Below are 27,319 nucleotides of genomic sequence, written 5' to 3'. Positions count from 1 at the left end.
CATAGCAGAGAAATAAATGAAGAGTTGTGCAGTCTTGTCTTATCTCTCTTGCATTCGTAACGTTGGAAAGTGAAAGAGCAATGCTGTGCACACGTATGGATTTCAAAGAGAATTTGTGTTGTCTGGGATGCCAGCAGTGGATGCTACAATCCAGAAGAACCCTGCACTTCATGTACTCCCATGGGACTTGCAAATGTACTGGATCAGTACTGAAATATCTGTTCCCTGTTTTGTAGGGAGTGAGCATAATAGAGCGCCAGTACACGCCAGACCGCACACCGTCGTGGACAGGCATAGGATTTGTGAGGGTCCCTGAGGGGGCCTACCTGGAGTTCCACATTGACAACATCCCCTACTCCATGGAGTATGATGTTCTGATCCGCTACGAGCCGCAGGTGGGTCTGTGAGGATGGGCATTGCTGCCTCCCCGCAGGTGCTGGCTGTCCTGCTGCCCAGCTGATGTGAGCCTGGCACTTAAGGAGTCATCAGGGCTCAAAGAGAAGGACAGGTGCTCAGTTAAAAGTCCGAGATGTGTGAAAATCCAAAATTATATTGACTATTTCTAGTACTGTTTGCTTTAGAGTTTGTTTCGCTACTGCATTGTTTCAGCACCTATTTAATGAGCGAGTTAAAAAGTGACAAGTCCCATCAGAGCAGATTAGACTATAAATTTGTTATTGGCCAGATCAGATGGGCATTGTGCACCTTAGGAAGCGAATTGCCCATCTTGGATGTTGAATGCCTGCAGCCAAGAGTTGGCAAGCAGATGGCTTTGATAATTCACAGAATGAAGGGAAAGAGAAAAATCCCTCCATCTCCTTGCCTGTTGGCAGCAACTAACTGCAGTGAATACTCAGATACAGGACCCAGAGGTGAGGGGAGAGGAGTCACCAAACCCCCTGTTGCTGTAGCCCCATCCTCCCTGAAGCACCCTGACCACCCTGTCTGTGCTCACACTTTTCCTGGCCTGAGCTCTGGATCCTTCCAGGAGTTTATGATTATTACTTGATACTGATGAGCCTTTTTTTTTCCCTAGTTGCCTGATCAGTGGGAAAAAGCTGTGATCAGTGTCTCACGCCCAGGCAAGATTCCCACAGGTAGTCGGTGTGGCAACACAGTTCCTGATGACGATAATCAAGTGGTTTCACTGTCACCTGGATCCAGGTTGGTATAACTGGATGGGCAAAAGGAGAGAAAAATAGAACATTTAAAAATTGAAGTACAATAATGTCATATTTTCAGTTTGTTGTAACCTCTGTGAAAATAGGTGAAAATTTCTAGTGGGTTATAAAAATCACATTTAGTAATGTGTCTGTAGGCTCAAAGCTTTTAAGTTTATTCTCATATTCTGATACGGTTTGCTCACTGAGCAGAGGGAGGGGGAGGTGTTTGCACAGCCTGTGAGTGAACACTGGTTTGACTCTTTACCTTGCTGATAACCTTTTCCGGTTCTGACTTCCATAAACCTCCAAACTGCCTCTCTCACGTCGCAGCTTTTGTTCTGTCAGGTCTTGGCTGCTTTCTGTTATCTTGATTGCTCTATAGGGGCACCTGAAAGGCTTTATGGTGCCGTGCGTTTGAAGTAAGGGCTGTTTTTGTTTCCTGTTCCTCATTCAGATACGTTGTTCTCCCGCGGCCCGTGTGCTTCGAGAAGGGGCTGAATTACACCATCCGCCTGGAGCTGGCCCAGTACTCCTCAGTGGATACAGAGACTGAGAACCCGTACACACTCATTGACTCTGTGAGCAGAACTTATTGCAGGGATGCTCTTAAAAGCCTGGAAGTTTGCATTTCCCCCCATGTAAATTCAAAGTAGTATTTTGCAGCATTGTTCCTTACAGCTGAAGTCAGATTTCAGCTGAACAATGTAATACAGCATAGGTTTCTTCAAAAGTTCCTCAAAGTATGTGAGCTGTTTTTCTGCTGAGAGGCTTTTGAGGTATTTTGCAGGACTGCAGCTAGTCCACAGACCTGTAGTTTCTTTGGGAAGGCTCATGTGTGTCATGTCAGTCATGAAAATCAATGTCAGTGTCAATCTTCTTCTTTAGAATTGATAGGATTTGGTAGATTTGGTAAGAATTTGTCAGATACCAGAAGTATTCCACCAAAACTAGAGAAATACTGTCATTTACCTTCCAAATTCTGTCTGGCTGTTTCCTTTTTAGCCAGAAAAAAGTTAGAAACTGGGATGATACTAAAGTTTCACAATTTTGGTGGAGGCTATTTATAAGTAGTGACACTTTGTCGTTGTAAAATTGTTTTGTAGCTTGTTCTCATGCCATACTGCAAATCGCTGGACATATTCACAGTGGGAGGCTCAGGCGAAGACGTGGTCACGAACAGCGCTTGGGAAACTTTCCAAAGATACCGGTGTTTGGAAAACAGCAGGAGTGTTGTGAAAACTCCCATGACAGATGTCTGCAAGAACATAATATTCAGCATTTCTGCTCTACTGCATGAGACTGCATTATGTACGTAACCATCTACTCGTAGGGCAAACTGTGCCTGGGGGCTGGATGGCGCTTGCAGGCAGAGCAGTTTGCATGGGGAAGACATGGGATGAGGCAGGGGATTCATGTGTCCTGTGCCACAGTGCTCACTTTCTCCAATGTTTTTCTCTGCTCAGCATGCCAGTGTGACCCGCAGGGCTCCCTGAGTTCAGTGTGTGACCCCAATGGAGGACAGTGCCAGTGTCGTCCCAACGTTGTTGGAAGACAATGCGACAGATGCGCCCCTGGCACCTTTGGCTTTGGGCCAAGTGGATGCCGACGTATGTTAAACCCTTGGCTCTGGGCTGTGCTGTGGTTGGGGCCCTGAGGTTATGGCTGGTCATGGAAACTCAGCCCCTCTCCCACTCTCTTGCAGCGTGCGAGTGCCATGTCCGAGGCTCTTACAACGCCTTCTGTGACGTGGAGACGGGCCAGTGCCACTGCTTCCCTGGGGTGTACGGGCGGCAGTGCGACCGCTGCCTGCCCAGCTTCTGGGGCTTCCCCAGCTGCCAGCCCTGCCACTGCAATGGCCATGCTGACGACTGCAACCCCTACACCGGGGAGTGCCTGAGCTGCCGGGACCACACAGCTGGACACAACTGTGAGAGGTACGGCACGTGTGTCCTTTGCCTGGCCCTTCTCCTTCCCCGCAGCAGCGTGGGTGCAGCAGCTCAGCTCTTCCTCTCTGGTGTTGGTGCTCAGGCAGGTGTTAAGCCACAGCAAAAGTCCCTGGGCCCAGTGAGTCAGGGAAGCACTTTTGGTCCTGGAGATTGATGGGAGTGGGGATCCCCTCTTCCCTGCCCACAGCCTGTGTCTGCATAAATGATCAAGAGCACGCTGCAGGACCCCTGGCCTTCAGTGAGCCATTGCAAGCCTTCTGAGAGGTGTTTCAGTGGCAGGGCTGTGTCCAGCCTTTGGTGTCCTGCTCCTATGCTGATGTAAACCAGGCAAATTTGTGTCTGAGGACACAGCTGCTAGGAGTGTGAGTGGTAAGGGAGAGCTGTAAGGATCTTTCTGCCCTTTGCTTCTTCACTTCTTCACTTCAGTGGTATAAAATCTGAGCTTATTTACTGCAAGGCTGCAGTGTGTTTGCCTTCAGTCCCTGCATGCTGTGTACTCTGTTGTGCAGGTGCCAGGCTGGCTACTATGGAGACCCCATCCTGGGATCAGGTGACCACTGCCGCCCCTGCCCTTGCCCTGACGGCCCCGAGAGTGGACGCCAGTTTGCCAGTGGCTGTTACCAGGATCCAGTCACACTGCAAGTCGTGTGTGTCTGTAGCGTGGGATACATAGGTACTTGGTGGGACTATGGAGGGGTGGCTGGCTGGGTTGAACCTCTCAGGGAGAGGATATGTTCATGTGGGTTAGATGTGACCACAGCACCAGCTGGGTCACAGCTGTGGGTTGTTGCAGGGGGTTGCCTCACTTGGAAGGTGCCAGGGCAGAGTGGTTTGTGTGGGTGGTGCCAGCATGACCATGAACTTCATCTGCAGCAGTGAGATGACTGCTGCTGAGCAAAGGGTTGACAGGACAGCACTGAAACTGAGGGATGAGCAGCATGCCTTGCTGTCCTGAGTGGTACCATCAGTGCTCTGCACCAAGTTGCCATGGTCTCACCAAGTGCTGTCTCTATTTCTTTAAACATGTTCCAGTTAATGCCCCCCCATGAATGATCTTTATTGCCTTGCCGATCGCGGGCTGTGCACAGGGAGCCGTGATGGCCATTCCCACTGTGCCTGTTTGTTCAAACAGGCAGTCGATGTGATGAATGTGCGTCTGGCTTCTTTGGGAGCCCCGATGAGGTCGGTGGCGCCTGCCAGCCGTGCCAGTGCAACAACAACATCGACACCACTGACCCAGAGGCCTGCGACAAGAGGAGCGGAGCGTGCATGAAGTGCCTCTATCATACCGAGGGTGAAAACTGCCACCTCTGCAGAGAGGGCTACTACGGGAGTGCCCTGCAGCAGGACTGCAGAAGTGAGTGTGAGGCACAGCTGCTGCCCCAGCACCTGCCTTGTCAGGGGCAGCAGTGGACAGCTAAATGCTTTTTACCTGGGAGTATTTGAGGTGGAGGAAAAACCTTATTACTTCTACCTGGAGTTGCCTGCAGCTGCCCTGCAGCTGGGTGGAGCTCCTGGCTCTTTACCTTTGAGACGTAGCAGGCACACAGCATTTACATTTGCTGAAAGGAGGAAGGATTTTGCAGGAGGGAGGCTTCTTACCCTCTTGATAATGGTCTCTGTTTATATCTTTTCAAGTGATAAGGTGGTGGGAGGAGGGTTTGGCTTTTGTTTACACAGGGTCCCTGCAGGTGTGGTTGGGTAGTGGGAATGAAGCTGTGGTAGGAAGCTGAAATGGGTGGTGGGGAGGCCACCTCTCCTGCGGCATCAGGCATAGCCCAGCAGGACAGGCGGGTCACTGAGCAGGTGAGCTCGCTGTTGGCCAGTTCAGCACTTCAAGCAGATTTGTCACCATAGCTGACTGAGGAGAGCTGGGCAGACCTGGGCTTTGCTTGTACAGAGGGAGGAATGGAGAGGAGCAGGGAGGGTTGGGCTGGTGGAATGAGGGACTCCTGTGACATTCTGTGTGCTGGGGCAGAAGCTGTAGAGGTGGCCAGCTGTAGGACATGAGGAGGGCTCTTGAGCAGCGCTGGGTGCCATTCAGTGTTGGGTCAGCCAGGCCTGGCCATGTCATTAGGACATGCCAGCATCTGCCCACACCTCTGCGGACTCAGAGAATAAACTAGATGTGAAGTCGGGGCACTCTGGTAGCGGGGGGCAGGTTGACACAGAGGTGCCATGTTTTTTATGCTCTTTCCCTCACAGAGTGCGTGTGCAACTACCTGGGCACTGTCCGGGAGGACTGCGAGGACTCGGAGAGCTGCCGCTGCGAGGCGGCCACGGGGCAGTGCCGCTGCCTGCCGAACGTGGTGGGGCAGACGTGCGACCGCTGTGCCCCCCACACATGGCGGCTGGCCAGCGGCACCGGCTGCGAGCACTGCGACTGCGACCCCGCGCGCTCCCTGGGCCCCGCCTGCAACGAGGTGAGAGAGCGCGGGCCTGCCCGAGGCTCGGCCCTGCTCTGGTGCGGGGTTGAGCTGCTGAGGGGCCTGTGTCTCCTGATGGGTTTGCCTTTTGGCTTTGACAGTTCACAGGGCAGTGCCACTGCATGCCGGGTTTCGGAGGCCGGACCTGCCGGGAGTGCCAGGAGCTCTTCTGGGGTGACCCAGGCGTGGAGTGCTTAGGTGAGTCCAACCCTGGTACCTGCTCCTTTTGGAAGTGTCTGCGTGGCTGGGCACACCATCACACCCTGGTTCACGGGGACACCCCTGCCAGGAGCAGCCCACTCGAGCCTTGGAAAGAGGGAAAAAGGTGTGGTGGGTTCTGCCCTGGGGTTTTGGTGCCTTGCAGGATGGGGCATGTGGCAGGAACCCAGGCCTGTGCTTGTCTGTGTTTTTCGTGTCTGACCTTTATTTAGAAACGAATCTCTCTGTTTAGAAACAACTCTTCCTTAAGGGTAAGATTGCAATGCTGTCAGGTAAGCCAGCATAAGAAAACATATTACAAGCATTTGAGTTTGAGAATTGTTCTGGAAACCAGTTTCCTTTGCCTTTCAATTGTAGCTGAGGACCCCTGTCTCTTGTGCCTTCTTACAGAGACTGGAGATTTTCTATTTAGTAGGAGACTTTCCTTATATTTCAAATAAAAATAAAGGAGGAAGCAGAGACCATGCAGTGGGTTAGCCATAGCTACATGCTGCAAAACAGAGCATCGTGAAGTAGGTTGTTTAGAAAACTGGATGGCCTCTGTCCTTTCATTATAAACAAGTCTGTTCATTAGCTGGAAAAGAAACTTCAAACATTGTCCAGACCAGAACAAACTTGTATCTCTGATCTGTTCAAATAGGAGCCTTTGCCAGGAGGGTTTGCAATAGATTAAGGTATTTTTTCCTGCAGGGAGGAATGTGCTTTCTGTGGTCTTTAATAAATCCCTTACAATAGAGATACCTTGGAGCCCATTATCTTGGTAGATAGGCAGGTCACAGCTACTTGGTTACTGCAGCAGATGAAAGGACTGGGGAGTTGTCCCAGTTCCTGAGTACATATTGGGTTTCTTGGGGGAAAGGCTGCCTTTGGAGAGGCTGTGTGTGTTCTGACATGGTAAGGGGTGTGCTGACCCTGCTGGCTCCAGGGCAGGGATTATCTTTCGCTATCAGTTTTCTCCATCTGGGTTTATTGATGGAGTCCATCTGCACACCTTATCAGCAGGATTTTGCAGCATAGCCTCATTTCTGATCTCTCGTGGAGTTTCTGTTGTCTTTTGAATGCATGAAAACCTGTTTTAATTTTTCTGAAGTAAAGAGTCAATCTATTCTATTGTTTTACCATGTAAGATCTACACTCCCCTTCCAGTCCATCATCCCTTCTGTGCCCTAGTTGACAGAGGAGACTCCCTCAGGTGGAAAGGCAGATTTTCCTTCATGACTGCATCCAACAGGAGGTCTCTGTGGCAGGTGGGGAGAGCTGCTGCCCAGGGCTGAGCAGTGGCAGCCTGTGGTGTGATGCTCTGGACAGGCTCCAAGCATGTGCTCGCTCGTGGAACACATCCAGCCGGGTGGTGCTGCAGGCTCTCCTGGTGTGCTGGGGTCAGTGCCTCCTGCCTGTCTCCTATCTTTCCTTGGCAAGAAGACAATTGACTTCTCAGCCCTCATTTAGCCCCGGGGAGTGAGTGGTGATGCTCATGCTGGCAGACCTGCAGCTGCTGTGTGGGCAGGTAACAGTTCTCAGGGATAAGTGGGTTGCAAGCGAACTGGAAAACTGTGCCATTTAAGGAGCTGCTGAGCAGTGTCCCTGGAAAATAGCAGAGATCTGGCCTGCAGCCAGTGAAGCTGGAACTGAGACAGGGCTTTGTCACAAAGATGTCTGCTCCAGTTGCGGGGAACATGTGGACTCCTGCCGTGGCATTTACCACCTGGCGTGTTCTTGCTGGCCCAAGCAGCCAGTACGGCCACATTTTGTGCAGGAGCAAAATAGGAACCAATCTGGATGGGGAATTTCAAAAACTCTGAACCATGTGAGTGTGGACACAGTCTTCACCAAGCCGGTGCAGAGGTGTGGACATTGCTCTCAAGGACTCCAGCGTGGAATCCTCCACTCTCTAGGGCAAGTGGGTTCTGCTCAAGGTTGGAAACCACTGGGTTTATCAATTACTCCAAGGACAGTGATGTGTGATCTCTGCACGAAAGGTCTTCAGGTTGTTGGCATCAAGAAACACAAGCTTCTGATGGGAAATGGGGACCATACTGCCCATATTGCTTTGACAAGCTTTACAATACTAAAAAATCCCAAGTGCCTGCCAATAAGCTCTGGACATAGCTGTGTGGAGATGTGCAAAATGGCCCATCTAGGACAGGCTGGGGCTGCAGCTCTCCATGGGTTCTCAGACACTTGCAGCAGCAGTGAGTTGTTGATGTACTGACCTGGGGTTTCAGTATACTCCAGGGGATACCAGGCTCTAGGGCACTCTTCCCTGCTATCCCCATTACCAGCTGCTGCCTGTGACATCTCTTCTAGAAACCTTGGTAAGATCAGACATGGTGAAGCAGAAGCCGGGGAAGGCAGGTTTTTGTACCTGGTCTGGGTGCTACAGTCTGTGCCCCCTGCTGTGGAGAGAAAATGTCACCTGATGTCTCCTCTCTGTGTGTCCATGGAGATCACACTGGCACCACACCGATGGGGCCAGCTGAGGTGGGTGCCTGTATTTGGACAGCATCCTGAACCCACAGCACTGGCTGCACTTCAGCACCCACAAATGTCCACTGAGGATTGCACACCACAGAGAGCCTCTGGCTGGGTCTTCAGAGACTGCTTACTCCCTGAGCTTTGAAAAAGCACAACATTCTTTCATTGAATTCTACATAATGCCTGAAACAAGCAGAGCAGAGGCATAGAGATGGGGAAGAGCCCAGCATTTCTCTCTGGCCTCATGCAGGTTCCTGGGAGGGTTACAGTGGGCAGGAGCTGTGCTGTGAGTATTGCCTGCTCTGGAGGCAGTGCCAGCTCCTTGGCAGGACTCTTCTGCCATTGCTCCAGACTTGAGCTCCTCTGCAGCTCCACGTGAGCCTGCATGTGGATGTGTGTGTGTGCATAAAAATCCTACCTGAGGTAGTAAATAATAGCACTACAGAGTTCATGAAATTCAGGTCTCCCAGGCATTCTGCTGGGGCGTTTCCAAAGCCTGGCAGCTAAAGTGCAGGACTCAGCATGCTGAGTTTTGCACCAGCTTCAACCCACAAAGCACATCTCCAGCAGAAGGCTCCAGGCTCCTGGGAAGCCTGAGATGTGGAGTGCCTGCAGATGCAGCTCAAACAATGCCTTTGCACAGTAGGTACTTAAAGTTTATGTTTGATCTAATATGAAGGAGATGACAATTTTACTGTCATTACTGTTGTAATAAATTGAACGAGCAGACCAGAGTGCAGTTAGTAGGAGGTACTGTGTGAGATTGAAAGTTAAGTGGTGTTACTACAGCCCCTTCACAAGAAGCATGTCCTGTGTTGACATGAGTATCAAGTCTTACTGTAAAATTACAGAATTTAATTGAACTACAATGAAAAAAAAGTAATGTTTTTTGTCAAATGCACTCTGCATGCATTGACAAGAATGTTGTTTTTCTCAGTTTTTAGTATTATATGGCTGGTGCAGGAACAGCAGTTCACTAAAAATTACCCTATTGCCATTGAAGAGTAACTTTTGTATTCTTAAAATTTAACACCTGCATCTTAAACTAGTCACATAGGCTGCTTTTGTGGAAGATGTTTTTGGTGTTCAGAGATGTCTTGTTTCCTTCTGTGAGAAGTGCCTAAAGGAAGTCAGACAAATTCTGTGCTAAAGAAAATAGAATTTTCACTTTGAGTTTCATAATTTTAATTGACCTAGGGTCATAAAATACTGTAATGTATTGATTGTTTCCAGAAAACTATCCTATTTTGGCATGGTCTGCTAGCATGTTAAGATGTAGCACAACTCCAATAATTTTAGGCTGGGATCTTATCTTAACATTCCTACTGAAAATCATAATGCTGAGGAGTTAGCACTATGCTTGCATGGTAACTTGAATCAATAGCTGATTATTCAGAAGAAATTTGCTAGCTCTGCAAAACTTTCAACCTTATAAATTGTTGAATGGTCTTCTTATCACAGTGCCTCACTACCACTGGGAAATTATGCCAGGAAATCGTGTTTGAGCAAAACCTTTGTGTTTTTTCTGTGGAGGAGTTAAACATTTGATGCTTGCCGCCCTCAGTCTCAAGCAGTAAAAAAAATTTTTCTGGAAAAATTATTTCTATTCAGCGTAGGATGATGTACAACACTTGTTTGTTCCTGGCATTCCTCAGTAAAGAATTGAACACTGATACTGGTCCTCATAGAGCCATTCAGTATCCATTCTGTCACCTCTGCTGTAGTACCAAGTGCTTTGACACTCCTGAGTTTAAATTAAGTGATGTGCAAATATATTGCATATTGAATTACAGTAGTTTAAATGGAAGTGATTTCTAAATATTTAAAATCAGAGGAAAATATAGCAGAGCTGTCAGAGTAGGTAAAAGATAAAGCAATTCACAGATCCTTTAGAGCTTAAAGCAAACTCCTCCAGCTAGTTACTTGCTTCTTTTAGATTTCTCCTCTTAGGTTTTTACATGACTGCATTTGGTATACATGTTTGAGTGTTACTTTTATCTTTAGGATCAGGAAAAAGGAGGAGGAGAAATGCACTGATGAAGGTGATACAGAAATTACCTATGGATATTCTGTGTGTGCATGCACATACATGCACGTGCATTTGTAAAGAGATACAGCTACAATCCTCATAATCTGCTAATCAGCACATCCTGACTGAAGGATTTGGCTAAAACTTTTCCAAAAATATGGTTTCCCTGAAGTTGAAGTGTGTCACAAAAGAATCGTTGATTGAGTTACACACTCAGTTAAAGAAAACAACATACGCCCAGTTCCAAAATGACATTTCAAAACAGAAACCTATTGTTTAATTTAGTAAATGCTCCTTTGAAAACCCTTAAATCTTGGGCCAACAATTTCAAAAGACTTCTTTTCCTCCACTGTGTTTTCCATGGGAGTTACTGCTATGTCCTGCTCTGCTTAGAGATTTGAAGCCTGTCTAACACTGATCTTCGGTGCCAGCAGCCGTGTCTGCATTAATTTGCAGCCCTTCACCTTGGCTTTGGGCCATCTGTCTGCTTGAAGGGAGAGTAATCAACCATTTGTCTTGAAGGCATTTCCAACTCAAAGTGGTCAAGGCATCCAAGTATCTTGAAGTAAACTCAACATCTGTTTGATTTTGCAGTGCAAAATGAACTACTTTTCCAGTTTTTTGTAATGTAAGCATAGGGGAGCGACATAAAAGGAGTTTATAGGACTTTGTCTTTCCCTGTGCCACATATAAGTAGAGTATACAGCTGTTGGTAGCTACTGAGCCACATCTGAAACATCTGCAGGCACATCTACATCCCTAAATTTGCCTGTGTTTCTAATTCTTGAAAAAGTTCAGATTAACCGGATATACTCTTAACACTGGATGTGTTGTATTACTCAGGTCTTACATCAGATTTAGGAGTGTGCTGGTTGGAGCCAAAATCTCCTGAGCAAAGCAATACTTTGAAGGTTGTGTTTGAGTTAGCCTCTTGGGTACAGAGCTGCTTCTGAGTCACACCATGGCCATAGGAATAGTTGGACATAACAAAGGAGGTGTTGGAGGAGCAAGAACTCTGCTGTGGCTAGAAGTGATGGTGGTACTTTGGTCAAACACAATACTGGGCATGATGTGCTGGATCACTGCCATGGTGTTTGCTGTTTCTAGCGGGTGATAGGAATCGAGGTATCTCTGGTACTCACATCCCAGTTCATTGGCAGAGATACTAGAATGTGACAGGAATTTTCTGGTGCATGTGCACCCACCATCCTGAATGATAGATATGTAACTCAGTTGTTCTTCCCTGAGCTCTTTGCCAGTCCCGTGCCAGTCTTTTCCAGTCTGTGCCAGCTCGGAGGGCCTCCTTTCCCTTTGACATACATCCTGCTACTGTCACTATGCTTTTGTTCCTTTAGGATGAAGTCATGTCCTTCAGTCAAAGAGACTGAAGCCAGCAGGTTCTTGGCAGGCAGGCATTTCCTGAGGCGGAGGTGAAAGCTGGCACTGAGCTATTTGCCTGGTGGACTGCAGTGCTCAAGGTGCTACTCACTATGGAGAAGGCTTTACATTATCTTGGCTTGGGCTTGCTTTCCCTCTCTTGAGAACTGGCCACAACTGCAGTGAGTAGAGGGCTTGATCCCCACCATGGCATAAAGGGAAGGTGTTCTTTTTCAGTGGCCTTGAATGTACTCCTTGCTGGGCTGTAAAATGTCTGGTGGTGGTGTCCAGGGCACAAGGTACAGGACTCATCCACTAGAGGTGTTAGAGATGGTTAGGGGTGAAATCTGGTGTGGTCCTGTATATGGTAAATGTCTTGGGAAGATAATGGGGAGGAGGAAGAGCAATAGGAAACCAGCACTTGTGAAAGCCATTCTATATACATTTCATTCAGGGGACTGAGATAATTTAGAGCCAGGATTGCCTGCTTGTGAGCTTGATAAAAAAATCTTAAAATGGAGAAGTAAAACACAGTAATGTTTCTAGCTGCGTTGTACAATTTCATCTCCCTGGAAAGCTCAGTTTGGGAGATTTGTAGGACTGTATTCTTCCAACTGTTGCTCTGCATTTAGAATAAATTACTTCTTTGCTCTTATCATCCCCCAACAGGCAGCTGTGGAGTTTGTGTTTTCACTTTGCAAACAGTATGTTAGTACCTAAATTATTTTCTCTTCTTCCCTAGTGTTTTCTGGTTCCAGAGATTTTGGAATGCACTTTACCATGTAAATGCTACTAAAGCCATGTCATCTGCATTTCCTGAACATGCAGGTATTCAGGAGTAGAATTACCAATATGGGGTTACGGGTTTTTTTTCACATTAAGCCTTTTAAATCTGCAAGTAAATATAGTGATCTGATTTGCCAGCAGCAAGTATTCATGTAACTTGATCAGACCTCAGGATCTTTGAGAGAAACCACATGCCATTTAGCCTCTTTCTATACAGAGGAATTTGGACAATTCATCATTATACCAAGGGCCTTATTAGTTGACAGAAGGGTTAACTGACCTTCAAACAGGAACTCAACGGTTTGCCTGCAGGGAGCATATTCCATGGTGAGTTGACTACTTAAGCACTTTCGATGTAAAGTAAAAACAATCTCTTGTGTCAGGATATAGTTCAAAGAACAAAAGACCGTTTTGCTCAATTGTGCAGGCAGCAGAAGTTATTTTTGTCTCTTGCCTATCATATTCACGTTGTACAAGAAAGTAGTTTTGTTGAGGAGCGATTTGTTCTGCTGGGGCTCTTTGTGTAAGTTTTGAACTGAAGACCACCACTGTGCTCTGGCATTGAAGCAAACAATGTACATGTTGAAAACAGCTTTGTGTTTTGCCCTATTTTCAAGGGGGCATTTGCTTTGGGTGTGTGAATTGATTTATGGGCCCTTTTGAGCCATTTAACCTCCTTCAAGAATGCCTGGTAAATGGATGTGTAAGTGAGGGGTTTTATCAGGTATGCCAGTCCTTTTCCTGTTTAGGGAACATATGCTTGACCTGTTTTGGGTGCACTCTGCCATAATGATAGGTAGATGATGTGCATATTTTCAAAGCCTCTCTTTTTGTTGCTTGCTGCCATCTCTTTATTAAAAGCTTTGCATTTTGGTGATGTCCTTTGCTGCTGCTGCCTCCTGTGGAACTAAGGAGGTCAAGTGGCAGCCTTGCTGCATGGAAATGCTTCTCCTGATAGCATTATTGTGTACAGAGCATGTCTGTGCTTTCAGCAGTGACTGTGCATCACTAAGTTAAGTGAGTAACTTCTCTCTGCGATGGGTTAGTGCCAAAGAAATGCGTTTAATGAAGGTGTGAATGCTAACTCTGAAGTTGGTGCTCAGTGTGAAATAATTCTTTAAAATTTACAAGTCTGTTAAGTGTCCTCATTTCCACTGAGGGGGACATTGAGGGTGACAAACAGTGTGTAGGCTCTTGGTCCTTAACACCTCAAACACTACAGGGCTGCCCATGACCACATTTTTGTTCTATTCTACTTTTCACTGCCAGATTTTTTCCTGATTTTCTGTATACCCAAAATGTCAGCCCAGTGCCAGGCTCCTCAGTGTGTGTTGTGAATGTTTTCCCACTGTCCATGGCAGGAGCATGTTCTGAGCCAGTCCTTGTACCTCTGCCTAGAAGATCTCACAAGGGCTTTTGCTCTGTAGATTTGTCCTGTTCTTGGAAGCTCATTCCACTTTTAGCACCCACAGTGCCTTACAGAAGAGAGCTCCTCCACTTCACCAAGTGCTGTGTAATCAGTTATCTCCTTTTAGTGCGCTGTTTGTGGGAGGTGCAGGGGCAGTGGTTGGGTTTTGATCTGCAGGGTTCCTCACCTGAGTGTTACTCCTCTGCTGGAGGAGACAGTAAATGGCTGTTCCTAGTCCAATTTTCCTTTTTCTCTCATGGTTTGCTCTTAAACCCTCTGCTATGTGCCTGCCTGCCACTTCTTTTCCTGTCCCAAGAGCCCTGCTGTACTCACTCTTCGTTGCAGGAGAGAAACTGGGATCTTTGTTTTCAGTTGCTATTCAGCTGACATCTGAACCTTGCAACAAATGGTGTCCATCCTTGCTCCATTATTGTTCCTATTTCCAAGATGTCCCCTAGTGTTATTTCCCCATCTCACTCACACTTGCTTCCCCCATACATAAGTGATACATCCATAATTAGCTTTTTATAATTGAGATGCTGCCCACCATATCTGTATTCATTTCACCACTTTATTATAACTAATTTTTTCCCCACCCTGCCAACATCACAGTCATTTCCCTCTCCATGGCCTTCACGTGTGCCTTTTTCTCCTCCCAGCATGTGACTGCAACCCTCGTGGCATCCAGACCCCTCAGTGTGACCGTGCCACTGGGCAGTGCATCTGCAATGAAGGCGTGGAAGGGCTGCACTGCGACAAGTGCTCCCGGGGCTACTCAGGCTTCTTCCCTGACTGCGTGCCCTGCCACCAGTGCTTTGCCCTCTGGGATGTGATCATCAGTGAGCTGGCTAATAGGACCCAGCAGTTCTTGGACAGGGCCAATACCCTCAAAATCACTGGAGTCACTGGTCCGTACCAGCAGACGCTCAACACACTGGAGGAGAAGCTCACTGAAATTAAAACCATCATCGCTCAAAATCCAGCAGCAGAGCCCCTGAAGAACATTGGCAATCTCTTTGAGGAAGCAGAGTGAGTACAATTGTAGTTACATGGATCAGTCTGTCATGGGAAGAAGTGGGAGTTCCAGTGATCTGGGGTTTACTTGGGTGACTGGTGTCCCCATGCTGGGCTGAGGGCACTCTGGCTCCTCTGGCTGGGTGAGGGTGCTGTGGCTCCTGGGCTACTGGAGCACCTTGCCACGCTCAGCACTGGCTGTGAGTGCCCTTCCCACTGGGCAGAAACCTCTTGGGGCAGGCAGGAGCAGTGCAGCAGCCACGGGCTGGGCTGGGTTGTCCTGCTCCCACTGCTCTCCAGGCAGCTAATTACCAGGGAGTCACTCATGCTTGCCTTGTGCTGCCCCAGGGCAAAGGACAAACACTGCTATTATGTGAGAGAATTAGAGGGGGAGAGATTAAATTCCTGGATTTCCGCGTGTAGCTGATGAGTTGGAAACTTGGGCTTCTTTCTGCACTCTGAGCACGTGTTGGGGGAAGCACCAGGTTTATAACACGAATTGTTTCCTTTTTTTTCTGAGAGTAGAAGCCTTGTATTTTCTTTTAGGGCTAAGCATACAAAAGTCTGGAGATGGGGCATCCTAACATTAAGTAGGATTACAGAGGCTTTCTATCCCTGTCTGCAACTGCTCCAGCTTGCTTGTGCATTGTGAAGGGAACTGCACAAAGCAAAGGGGCAAGGATTAAAGCACAAATGTCTCAATTAGGAATAGTTTGTGTCCTACAGCTCCCCTCCCTCCTGCTGGAGAGCTGAAGGTTGCTGCTGCTTCTGGACTCTCTGTGTATTGAGGGAGATCAGAGCAGCTGAGGAGCTGCTTTTTCCCTAACATACCTTATGTGTATCTGTTCTTGCTCCTCACTGGCTGTATAGAAAGTGCTGGACTTTGGAGGAGTCCTGGAAAACAGCAGACTGTTGGGCTATTGAGAGAGCTGTAAATTGATCTTAGATCTTAAATACTGCCTTGATTCTTTCAGAATGAGGAAATGCTTGCGTTGACAGGATCACCATGGATGGGAATAGCTTTCTATGCCCACTTCTGTTCCACAGCAGCCTTGACATGTAACACTTGCTTTTCCTTTTAGGGATATCCCACTAGCTAAAGCCTGCTCCGTGGCTCACTGAGTGAATGCTTAGAGCAGGAGGTTTTCCTTCAAAACTCTGGTGAGGAGGGATCGGTACAGAAGAGTTTAAAGAATCCATTGTGTTAAAACTAAGGCTCCCCCCTCCCTGCTTCCTGAAGTTCAGTTCTGTCTGATGAGCTCGTAGTAATCAAAACCACATTTGAGCTGTGTGGGATGCGAAACAAATTATGTATGGATCATAGTATTCAACTCTGACCTATGCAGTTGCCATGGTACAAGAGCATGATTCCAGTCCTCTGGAATCTCCCTCCAGTTAATCTTACACAATGCAGCTGTTTTCTGGGCAATTTGGTGCTTTGGGTTTATAAATGTGCTGTAGATTAAAAGTAGGTTTGTATAATAAAGGAAACAAAACAGTATTCTAGGTAGACATGTTGTCACAAATAACTTGGAGCTCCATGAGGGAAGACAGGTCCTGCCATGGGAGAAGCTGGGAACATCTCTAGCCACCATGCTCCAGTGAAGTATGAGGCGTATGACCCTTCTTCCTCCCTGTGTTACAGAAAGCTGACAGCAGATGTTACAGTTAAGATAGCTGACATAGAAGAAAACCTATCAGCCTTATCAGCGAAGAGCAATAGCACAGACACAGATCTGAGTGCACTGGAGACAGATGCCAAAAGTCTCGACCGCGTCGTGAAAGAACTTGCAGAGCAGCTAGAGTTCATCAAGATCTCTGATGTTCGGGGTAAGTGTCACAGGGAGGGGGAGAAGGCAGCAGGGTGGCCAAAGATTTAATTAGTACATGGGTTTAAGTACCAGATTAATCTTTTAACTTGTAATAAAACACAGTTCCTCAGGGACAGATTCTTTCTGTGCATTAGCAGAGTTGCTGATGCAGCAGGAATTTTTGCCCCTTTATCTGGTCTGTCTTCCTCTGCACATTGCAAAGCTGGCTCAAATTCTTAGGGCACAGAGTTGTCTTAAGGTATCATGCTGAACACATTGTAGATGAGACACAACAGAAGAAAGTACACCACAGATTTCATGATATGTCTGGACATCCCCCTTGCTCCCTTCAGTTTGTTAAATTGCTATTTCTGAGTGAAAAAAAGAGCTCATGGTAAAGGGTCCAGTTCTTCTGAGCCACCCAAGCCTTGCATGTCCATTGGCACACTGAAATGGGCCAAGAATCAAAATTTGCTGGAGGAAGAGGAATGTCACCAAATTACCTGGAAATCTGGAAAGCTGACTTTAAAGAAAGTATTTATAATTTTTCTAATATATTTCCTGGTTTGCAGGAATTCTGAGATTGTTTCCAGTGAACGTGGGAGATTGCAGAGTGAGGCGAGTAGCATGTGGAATAGGAGAGTCCCTGACTTTTGGCATTCTGCAAAAGAAAGCTGCCACAAGGTGCAGAGTATAGTCACCCCCGTAGGGTCCCTCACACCCACACAAGGCCTCTCCAGGAGTTGTCCAAAATCAACAGTTCCATAAATCAGCATCTTTCATCAAGCAGTTGTTTCTTAGGAAAGCTCTGACCAGTTTCCAAGCAGTGACTCCATAAGCCAGACATCCCAGGGCAAGCAATAAGAACTGATGGGATAAGGGAATCCTTAGAAAACAGACTGTTCCCCTAAAAACCTTCAAAGGCTGTATCTCTTAGGGCAAATAGAATTCAATCAGTAGGGTCAGAGAAAGACTTAACTTCAAAGACCAGCTTGACACTTTCCACCAAGCAAAGAAGCAAACTTTTTTTCTGCAAGAGGCCAAATTCTGTCATCCTTGCAATGGCCCAGCTGCCAAGGCCAGCGTTTCATTTAATGTGATGTATCACTAGCCCTGATGTGTCATCTGCTAACATCTGTAATATACATTACTTTGGGTTACTCAACAGTTCTTATCAGCTCCCTCTGATTTCTGCAGGAGCCTTGGACAGTATCACCAAGTACTTCCAGATGTCCCTGGAGGCAGAGGAGAGGGTCAATGCCTCCACTGTTCATCCCGACAGCGCCGTGGAGCTGTCAGCGCGAACGCGGCAGGAAGTGGAAGACTTAATCAATGAGAAGGAGGCCCAGTTCAAGGCTAAACAAGAGGAGCAGTCACGCCTTCTGGATGAACTCGCTGGAAAGCTGCAGAGCCTGGATCTCTCTGAGGTGGCTGAGAAGGTACACAGCTGAGCATCGCCAGGATAAACCCGGAGCAGAAAGAGAGTCGGGTTTGTGGTGAAGCAATGGGCAGGGAGGAGCTGTAGGCATGGCAGTGTGAGATGTGCAGTTGGTTCATGAGAAATGCCCCTTGCTTGGTTGAGCAGCCCCTCGGTTTTGTGGGCTAGGGCTGGGTTGTTTAACTGTGGGCTCTGACACTACTGGCTTTCACAGACCAGCCTTTTGTGTTGGTCTTCCTCCCACTCTTCCCAGCCCCACAGAGCACCTGTTTTTACATCACCCCTGTTCTAATCCAATGTTCTTTGCTAGGGACGGAGATCCCACGTGAGAAAAGTGTGGCAAATCTGCTGGGCTGAGAGCCATCCTCTTCAGCCTATCCCGAGTTCAGTGGTTGCTTTCCCTAGGCTCCCCTCTTCCCTTCTGCAGCTCCATTGGGTGTGGAGGCACTGTGCCTGTACAGTGCCCAGCCAGGCCTATCCCGAGTTCAGTGGTTGCTTTCCCTAGGCTCCCCTCTTCCCTTCTGCAGCTCCATGGGGTACACTGTGCCTGTACAGTGCCCAGCCAGCCTGTGCTTCTGCACACACCCACGGGCCTCAGCATCCTCCCAGGCTCATTCTCCTGCTCAAGACAAAGCAGAATTTACAGGGAGCTGGAGTCAAAAGGGCATTTTCTCTGTTGAAGGTGCCTGCTCATCTGTAAATGTGATTAAGGATGGCTTTTTCTTGGGAGAGGCTGGGTGTTCTCTCAGTTTCTCTTTGAAGTTGGCCAGCTGCATTCAGTGAACAATTCCTGAACAACCCTGGGTGAAGGCAGGCTGCAGGGCACCGCTCATTAACTCCCCCGGGCAGGCCAGGCCTGTGGTAGAGAGTGAGTTCTTCACATGCTGATTGTCCCTTGGCCTTTACAACCAGTCATCCCTCCCACTCCCTCAGCCCTCCTCTTTTCTCTGAAGGGAAGAGAGAGACATCTTTCTGTTTAGTTTCCCTTCCCCTACATTCCTGCCCTGACTGTTCTTAAGAGCTGAAGTCTTGGGTAGATGATTATCAAGGCAGTAAATACTGAGTTGCTTGGAGGTATAATCATGAGACACACACATACACACACACCTTTTTGCTTTCTAGCTACTGCTGGGTTACCTGCCAAAGAGGTAAGAGGGACTCATTTACACTTCAGAGGAGACAGCTGCAGCTAACTTGGCTCAGCCCCTAGGTTTTCCCAGGGAGGTTTTTTGGCTGCAAAACCTGAGTTAGTGACTATCATTTGGCAAGGAGGTGGGGGTGCATGAAAAGGTAAAAGAGCCTCACAGGAACAGGGAATTTTCTAATTTTCCCTCTGGTTAAACCAACTCCTGTGCTATTTCATTACCAAACAATTGACCAAGCAGTGGATAATTCTCAGCACAACGTTACTGATAGAAATATTTTTGCTTCTTGAAAAAAAAAGTTTACTGTGAAATTTTGTGGTAGAACAGTGTCCTACTCCAGCCCCCAGGCAATGGAATGGGAATCAGGCTGTGACTGCTTCCCCTGTGTCCCTGCAGACGTGTGGCACTGCTCCGGGAGCCTCCTGTGCCGAGTCCGAGTGCGGGGGGCTGAGCTGTCGGACAGACGAGGGCAAGAGGAAGTGTGGAGGCCCCGGCTGCGACGGGCTGGTGACCGTAGCTCACAATGCCTGGCAGAAGGCTATGGATTTTGACAGAGACATCCTCAGTGCGTTAGCAGAAGTTGAGCAACTCTCCAGAATGGTAATATGCCAAATCAATTGTTAAGATAGTAGAAAAGAAAAAGGAAAATCTGTCTGTTGTAGCACAGACACTAATTGATAAAGTATGTGCTGGTTTGCTGCAGAAAATAGTTCTTTTGGGTTGTGTAACTTCGTCATGCTTGTAAATATCTTCAGAAGGGGAGCTTGCTAGAGTGAAGCTTCATGGATAACTAAACATCAGCCTGAGTTGTTTAAACTAGCACTGGTGGTATGGATCAGGGCCAGCTTCCAAGTGTTCTGTGAGCTTTATGAGAAAAAGCATTCCTTGTTACTATTACTTCTGACTCCAGATGAATTGTTTTAAGACAAGCCCTAAAGCATAAGAAGATAAGCAAGCAAGCCTTCCATTTTCGTTTCTTTAGGTTTCTGAGGCAAAACAGAGAGCAGATGAAGCAAAACAAAACGCACAAGCAGTTTTGCTTAAAACCAATGCTACAAAAGAACAAGTGGACAGAAGCAATGAAGATCTGAGAAATCTTATTAAACAGATTAGAGACTTCCTAATGCGTAAGAATGTTACATTTTAATTATATTTTAATTCTGTGTTTGTGAAAACTAGCTTTACATCTGTATTAATCTTCCAAGAGTTAGTGCAACAGTTGTCATCATTCCCCCCACCTCCCCTGGACAGACAGTGTGTATGATGAAATCTGGAAACATGAGAATAAACAAGAGAAAACCAAGATAATAAGAAAGTGAGAGCAAACTGTGACATGTTCTTGTGTGCATTTCAGCTGAGGCTGTTGTACTGCTGTACTTTGCCAAGTATGTCTGTAAGTTCTGGCTAGAAAGACAAAGTAGTATTAAAGGGGAAGGAAGTCAGAAACTGCATTTCTTTCTCCGTAAGAAAGCAAGTAAAGGTTAAATGAGAGCCTTGTTTGCCAGCAGCCCATTCCTTGCCTGTGTGCTCAGGGCTGACTATGGTGGGAGCACAAATATGTTTACGTGCAGCTGTTGGTTTTGTTTCCTGTGGGCCTCGGTCCTCCCCTGAGTGGTGCAGCTGAGCACCAAGATCTTCAAATGGCTTCCAAGAGCACTGTGCCAGCAGGGCCTATATACCTGCTGGGCCTCTCCTGAGAGGGAATTTTCACCTTGGGAAGTGGCTTTAACACCTTGATTTTCCATAGATCTGGGGGAGAAAGTTTTCCCATGATTTTCCTTCTTAAGGAAGCAGCTGAACAAGAATTTGAGTGCTGAGATGTGACAGAGAGAAGCTTTTACTCACATCTTTGTCATTTGTGTCCATCTGCTAGAAGACAGTGCTGACCTGGATAGCATTGAGGCAGTGGCTAATGAAGTGCTGAACATGGAGATGCCAAGCACTCCCCAGCAGCTGCAGGCCCTGACAGAAGATATTCGTGAGCGTGTAGAAAGCCTTTCTGATGTTGAGGTCATTCTGCAGCAGAGCGCTGGAGACATTGCCAGAGCAGAAATGCTACTGGAGGAAGCTAAAAGAGCGAGGTATGCAGCCCTGTTTCATCTCATTGCATCAGAAAATGCAGTTTAACTTTCCCTGATGTGAATTCTTTTTCCTGCAGTAAGGGGCAAAACCAGCCCCTTGCAGCCTATGTTCTTTTTCCAGTTCCAAAGTAAGAGCATTTTTAACATTAACAATCTTGCTCCACAGCAAAGGTGCAACAGATGTTAAAGTCACTGCAGACATGGTGAAAGCAGCACTGGAAGAAGCTGAAAAGGCTCAAAATGCAGCTGAAAAAGCCATCAAACAAGCTGATGAAGATATTAAAGGAACTCAAGACTTGCTGACTTCGGTGAGTTCTTTATGAGTATTTCTTAACATAACAGAAACAGCACCAAGTCTGATGCTTAGAAACTGATGTAAGCCTGCCTAGAGAAAGCTCTTGGGTACTGCAAAGCAAAGGCTGCAGTTAAAAAGTTAAAATGCATCTAAACTGCATCATTCCTGCCTTCACATCAACTTTTGAGTGAGTTGGACAGATGCTAGGGGACTTTTTGCTCATAAACAAACCAAACCAGACAACAACAACAACAAAAAAAACCCAACAAAACCAAAAACCAAACAAACAAAAAAACCACACACACACAAAAAAACCCCAAAAACAACAACAACAAAAAAAACCACCCCAAAAATACCAAAAAAAACCCACCAAAAAAACCCAACACCAAAAGGCTTTTCTCACCCCATATCCTGCACCAGCCAAATTAAATGAGCAGGACTGTAGCCTTCTAAACCAGCAGGTCTGACAAGACCCCTGGCAAGCCACACCTGCCAGCCACCCTGGTTGTGTATTGGTGTGCTCAGTCATCTGCACTGCAGCACCAGACTAAAATAAACAAATGCTGGATTGAAGTGCCAAGTGCTACAATCTTGTCAGATAAAGTATTTGCAGACTTCATCTCAAAGCCCTCATGAGACCACAGTGCTATCTGTACTTATGAAGCTTGGCCAGTTTAGAAGCTTCACAAGTGCATTATCGGATGATGGAGTCAAATGTCTGAAGTTTTGTCAATGGATTAGTCAAGTCTTGCGTGTATAATGCAATCAAATACTTTTTGACCATGTTCCTTAATGCTTGTGCAGCCCCATATGTACCATTCTCAAGCACTGAGCTTTTTCACCCTGACTCCAAAGGGGCCATTTTTAGCAAAACTAAAACACTGCTTTTAACTCAGATATATGGACACAAACAAGGTAGTTGAGCAGGGTTTATGGAGAAAGTTTAGTATTATATCCATTGTCTTTTGAAAGTCTAACTCTCATTCTTCTTTCTCTTAGATTGAATCTGAAAATGCAGCATCTGCAGAAACGCTGAACAATGCTACCTTACGTCTGTTTGAGCTAGAGAAGAGTGTTGAAGACCTTAGGCAAAAGGCTGCTACAAATTCAGGGAATGTAGGAGATATAGAAGACAAAATTATTAGTGCAAAACAAAATGCTGAAGAAGTTCAAAAGGTGAGAAACTCAGGGACAATTCTAAAGAGAAGCCAGCAAGTCCCCCTCCACCCCAGGTTTGGCTAAAGGGAGATCAGTGAGCACATGTGATCTGTCACATTTATTGTTCATACTCTGGGGGTAGAAAATACTCCAACATTTATGTTCTTAACAAAGATAGCAACTTTTTACTTTGGTATCAGATCCTGAGAGAGATTTATTGGGAAGTTTTCAGGTTCTGAAATAGCTGCAGGAAAATAGTCAGCCTTTCACAGATAGGTGTCTGTTCCTCAGCTTTACTATATGTCACAGAAGAACTGGAAATTTTTTTTCCCACTTGTACAGAGTATTTATGGTTCTATGACAATGATAGGTTCAGGACAAACAAACCAGAATTTGGCATATACAGAATCAAGCGACAGGAAAAGTAATTATCTGAACAAAAAACTGAAGTAATTGCTAAATATCAGAGATGCAAGGTTTTTCTCTGTGAACATATGGCATTACTCCCAATGTTTGCTACACACTTTTGTAATAGCAAAAGAATGTTCATTAACAAAACAATCAACCAATCTGCCAAAGGAAGTTTCATTGCTCCCATCTCTTTTCTGTAGTTAGCCTACCCATCTCCAGAGAGCCATTTTCTGACAGGAGAGCTGCATTATCCATCAACTCAACAATATCCAAACACTAAGTAGTATTTCAGGTGCTGTCAAGTAAACACAAGAGAATTCCAGTGCTGCTATAGTTTGTTATCTTGCTCAATGGTTGAATTTAGTTGGGCCATAGGACTTCTTTAATATTAACCCCACAAGCAAAAGCACAACTGAGAAACCAACCTCATGACTTTCCCAGCATCTTCACTAACACCAACTGGTTCAGTTCAGTTCTTGTTGCTGAAAGGGCAGCAAGGGTCCTCCCCAGATGCAACCACTCAGCCCAGGAGCTGTGCCAGGTGTAGCTTTCCAGCAGTTCTAGGGGCCATGGTTTCCATTAGTTACAGAACCCTGTAACTGAACCCCATAAATCTCTGCCAAGTGCCAGTGTTGAAGCTGTAAAACAGCCACAGATCTGCAAAAGAGCAACTGAGGAGTCTTCACCACAGCTCTTAGTCTTGGACAGAAAGTAGGAAATATCCTGACACTGTTTCTGCTTCTGTTAAGTGAGCTCCCAGCGTAGTCTCTCCTTGCAGCTGGCTTAGGAAAGGACAGAGGGAGGAAATGCCAGCTAACTCGGGCTGTATTGGCTTCACTTGAGCTCCATCTTGTGCTTGAATTCGGAACAGGTGCTCAACAACGAGCTGAGTGGCAAGTACAGAACTGTGGAAGAGCTCATTGCAAGGAAGACTGAGGAGTCGGCCGAGGCCAGGAGGAAAGCAGGCGTGTTGCAAGATGAAGCTAAAGCTTTGTTGGCTCAAGCAAACAGCAAACTCCAGCTGCTCAAAGGTAAGGCTGTTCTGAGGAGGCAATTTGGCACCTTAGAACATGAAGCAATTTCATGCTGTTAAACCAGCTATTCATCAGCAGAAGGGGAAAAGAAAAGGTACTTTTTTGTTACTGAGACTTGATCTGCTTTCCTTATTCTTATGACATAATACAGTCTTTTGAAGCAAAGATTTCTACAGAATAAGCTGAAACAGGTGAGACACAAACTTCTGGTGAGGCACCTCTCACTGTCCCCAGAACTGCCTCAGGGAAGGAACAAAACTACTCTGCTCAGGACAAGGCCTCTTCTGTTCCAGCAAAACCCCCATCTCCAAACAGTACTCCCCTCACCCCACCCTGGAAAGCTCTTAAAACAAAAGCTAATCAGGACACAGGAGTTCCAGTTCACAGATTAATTTAACATTTACTGTTGACAAAGTTGATTGAACCAGAATAAGGCAATTTGTCCCTTGCTACCAAAGACAGAATGAAATTTTCCTTCTTGTTTTGCCAGGCCAGGAATTAGTTCTTCCCCTCTTTGCTACTCCTGCACAGTTACTGTGACTTGCTGAGTAGTCTGAATCATCACAAGCCAAAACATTTCCCTGTTCTGTAAAGGCCACCATAAAGCAAAGAATTACAATTATTTTAACCCTCAAAATACACTTCTGGATTTTCACCTTTGGAAAATAACTTCCTTGTTCCTTTACATCCCTATGTTAAGGAAACAAAAAGGTGCCATTCCAGCCTTTGTTGATTTTGGCGGTTTTGTTTGGTTTTTGGTTTTTTTCCCTAGTCAGCATATCTTCCACAACAGAAATAAATTTGAATAGTAATTTATCTGTAACTATAATTATTTACATTAAAACACCACCAATTAAGCTGGTTTTTTTTTTGCCTTCCTTTGCCTACAGATTTGGAAAATACATATGAAAACAATCAAAAAGTTCTGGAAGACAAAGCCAAGCAGTTGGTGGAGCTGGAAGAGACAGTTCGCTCCCTCTTACAGACAATCAGCCAGAAGGTTGCTGTTTATAGCACTTGCTTATAAACAGGAGTGGGAAGTGCTTGTGTTCAGGGTGGGTTTTACAAGTATTATACTAGTTCTTTTTGACATTACACTAAGACCTGATAAGGTGAACAGGTTTTATATTGACTTTAAAGCCACAGAACCAAAGAAAAGTAACTTTTTTGATGTTGAAAATAAACAGTACTTTTGTATCACTGTATGTACCTAGTATGACTCATTAAGTTCCTGCCTATTTTCAGTAGCTGCAATGGTACATCAATTAATCCTTTAGCAAGTCTTGTTCTTACACTGGTTAGACATCTAATAAAATCTTGGCTTGAGCAATGTAATTCTAAAGAAGGGTTACTCTTACTATAAAACATAATATGGTGACTCAGACCAAATTACCAGTGAATGAAGAAATAGTATCCACATGTAGTTAGTTATGCCACAGCACTTAAAAAGGATTGTATACCCCTTGCATGATACCCATTTAGACTACTTTCATGTCACTGATTATAAAACACTTGATATATAGAGTGAAAACAAAGAGGTCAGCACTGAAAGTATGAATGCACCAAGTTTATGTGATAATCCAAACTTGGACTCCTAAAATAGAGTTGGAAGGGCCCCACAAGGGCCATCAAGTCCAACTCCTGGTTCTGCACAGGACAGCCCAAGAGTCACCCCACGTTCCTGAGAGCACTGTCCAAAGACTCCTTGAACTCTGTCAGGTTTGGTGCTGTGACCACTGCCCTGGGGAGCTGTTCCAGTGCCAGCCACCCTCTGGGGGAAGAACCTTTTCCCAACACTGAACCTAAACCTCCACCAACACAACTTCAGGCCACTCCCTCAGGTCCTGTCACTGTTACCACAGAGAAGAAATCAGTGTCTGCCCCTCCTCTTCCCCTCATGAGGAAGTTGTAACTGCAGTGAGGTCTCCCCTCCATCTCCTCCAGGTTGAACAGGACAAGTGACCTCAGCCACTCCTCATATGGCTTCTGCTCAAGGTCCTTCACCATCTTTGTTGCCCTCCTTTGGACACTTTTTAATAGTTTAATGTCTTTTCTATATAGTAGTGCCCAAAACTGCCCCAGCACTCGAGATGAGGCTGCCCCAGTGCAGAGCAGAGCAGAGCAGGACAATCCCTTCCCTTGCCAGCTGGTGATGCTGTGCCTGATGCCCCCAGGACATGGGTGGCCCTCCTGGCTGCCAGGGCACTGCTGACTCATAATTCAACTTTCCACTGACCAGGACCTCAGCTCCCTTTCCACAGTGTTGCTTTCCAGCCTCTCATTCCACAGTCTGTCCATACATCCAGGTGCAGAATCTGGCACTTTCCCCTTGCTGAACTTTCAATGGTTGGTGATTGCCCAGTTCTGTAATTTGTGAAGGTCTCTGTGCAGGGCCTCTCTGCCTTTGAGGAAGTCAACAGCTCTTCCCTGTTTTGTATCACCTGCAAACTTGCTTAGTAGCCATTCCTGTCCTGCCTCCAAGTCATTAATGAAGATGAAGAGCACTGGACTGAAGATGAAACCCTGTGGAACCGCACTAGTGACAGGTCACCACTCTGATGTCACCCATTCACTGTAACCTTTTGTGCCCAACTTGTGAGTCAATGATCCAGCCATGTGCTGGACATTCTGTGCAGAAGGATCCTATGAGAGACAGTATCAAAAGCTTTGCTGAAATCCAAAAAGGGTACATCAACTGGCTTCCCTGACCAGCTATGTGGGTTGTCTTGTTATCACAGGAAATCAGGTTTGATAAGCAGGACTTTCCTCTCATGAAGCCATGCTGGCTGTGACCAGTGGCTGCATTGTCTTTCAGATGGTTTTTGATACCCCCCACATTAATTTTCTCCATGACTACCAGGCACTGAAGTGAGACTGACAGGCATCTGACTGACTGCCAGTTTCTGGGATCCCCCTTGCCCTTCTTGAAAAGCAGAGACAACGTTCAGCAGTTTCCAGTCAGCTGAGAACCCTCCAGATTCCCAAGACTGCTAAAAAAAAAAATTAAAAAAAAAAATAAAAAAGCAACAGGCATTTTGTGATGACATCAGCAGCTCCCTGAGGACTCTTGGCTGAATCCCATCAGGCCCCATAGATTTTGTAG

The 27,319-nt window shown here is 46.4% G+C and overlaps 1 protein-coding gene across 1 annotated transcript in view; it reads left to right on the top strand.

Moving 5' to 3' along the window:
• Positions 1-25,542, top strand: part of LAMB1 (laminin subunit beta 1) — a 42,809-nt gene extending 17,267 nt beyond the window's left edge. Inside the window, exons 14-33 of the mRNA XM_039700492.1 lie at positions 237-395; positions 1,037-1,164; positions 1,618-1,741; positions 2,267-2,471; positions 2,627-2,770; positions 2,866-3,097; positions 3,619-3,782; positions 4,242-4,466; positions 5,315-5,532; positions 5,637-5,733; positions 14,489-14,858; positions 16,489-16,673; positions 17,852-18,093; positions 19,634-19,837; positions 20,220-20,364; positions 21,111-21,318; positions 21,485-21,626; positions 22,613-22,789; positions 24,054-24,213; positions 25,107-25,542. Of these exons, the coding sequence (XP_039556426.1) occupies positions 237-395; positions 1,037-1,164; positions 1,618-1,741; positions 2,267-2,471; positions 2,627-2,770; positions 2,866-3,097; positions 3,619-3,782; positions 4,242-4,466; positions 5,315-5,532; positions 5,637-5,733; positions 14,489-14,858; positions 16,489-16,673; positions 17,852-18,093; positions 19,634-19,837; positions 20,220-20,364; positions 21,111-21,318; positions 21,485-21,626; positions 22,613-22,789; positions 24,054-24,213; positions 25,107-25,243 (3,666 nt within the window). The 3' untranslated portion in view covers positions 25,244-25,542. The remainder of the gene's footprint in view (positions 1-236; positions 396-1,036; positions 1,165-1,617; positions 1,742-2,266; positions 2,472-2,626; positions 2,771-2,865; positions 3,098-3,618; positions 3,783-4,241; positions 4,467-5,314; positions 5,533-5,636; positions 5,734-14,488; positions 14,859-16,488; positions 16,674-17,851; positions 18,094-19,633; positions 19,838-20,219; positions 20,365-21,110; positions 21,319-21,484; positions 21,627-22,612; positions 22,790-24,053; positions 24,214-25,106) is intronic.
• Positions 25,543-27,319: the final 1,777 nt, after the last annotated feature.

This window comes from Passer montanus, unplaced genomic scaffold (assembly GCF_014805655.1).
Source record: "Passer montanus isolate IOZ18808 unplaced genomic scaffold, ASM1480565v1 scaffold141, whole genome shotgun sequence".
Lineage (NCBI taxonomy): Eukaryota > Metazoa > Chordata > Aves > Passeriformes > Passeridae > Passer > Passer montanus.
Note: the sequence above shows the minus strand (reverse complement) of the source record. Positions and strands in the feature narration are given on the sequence as shown.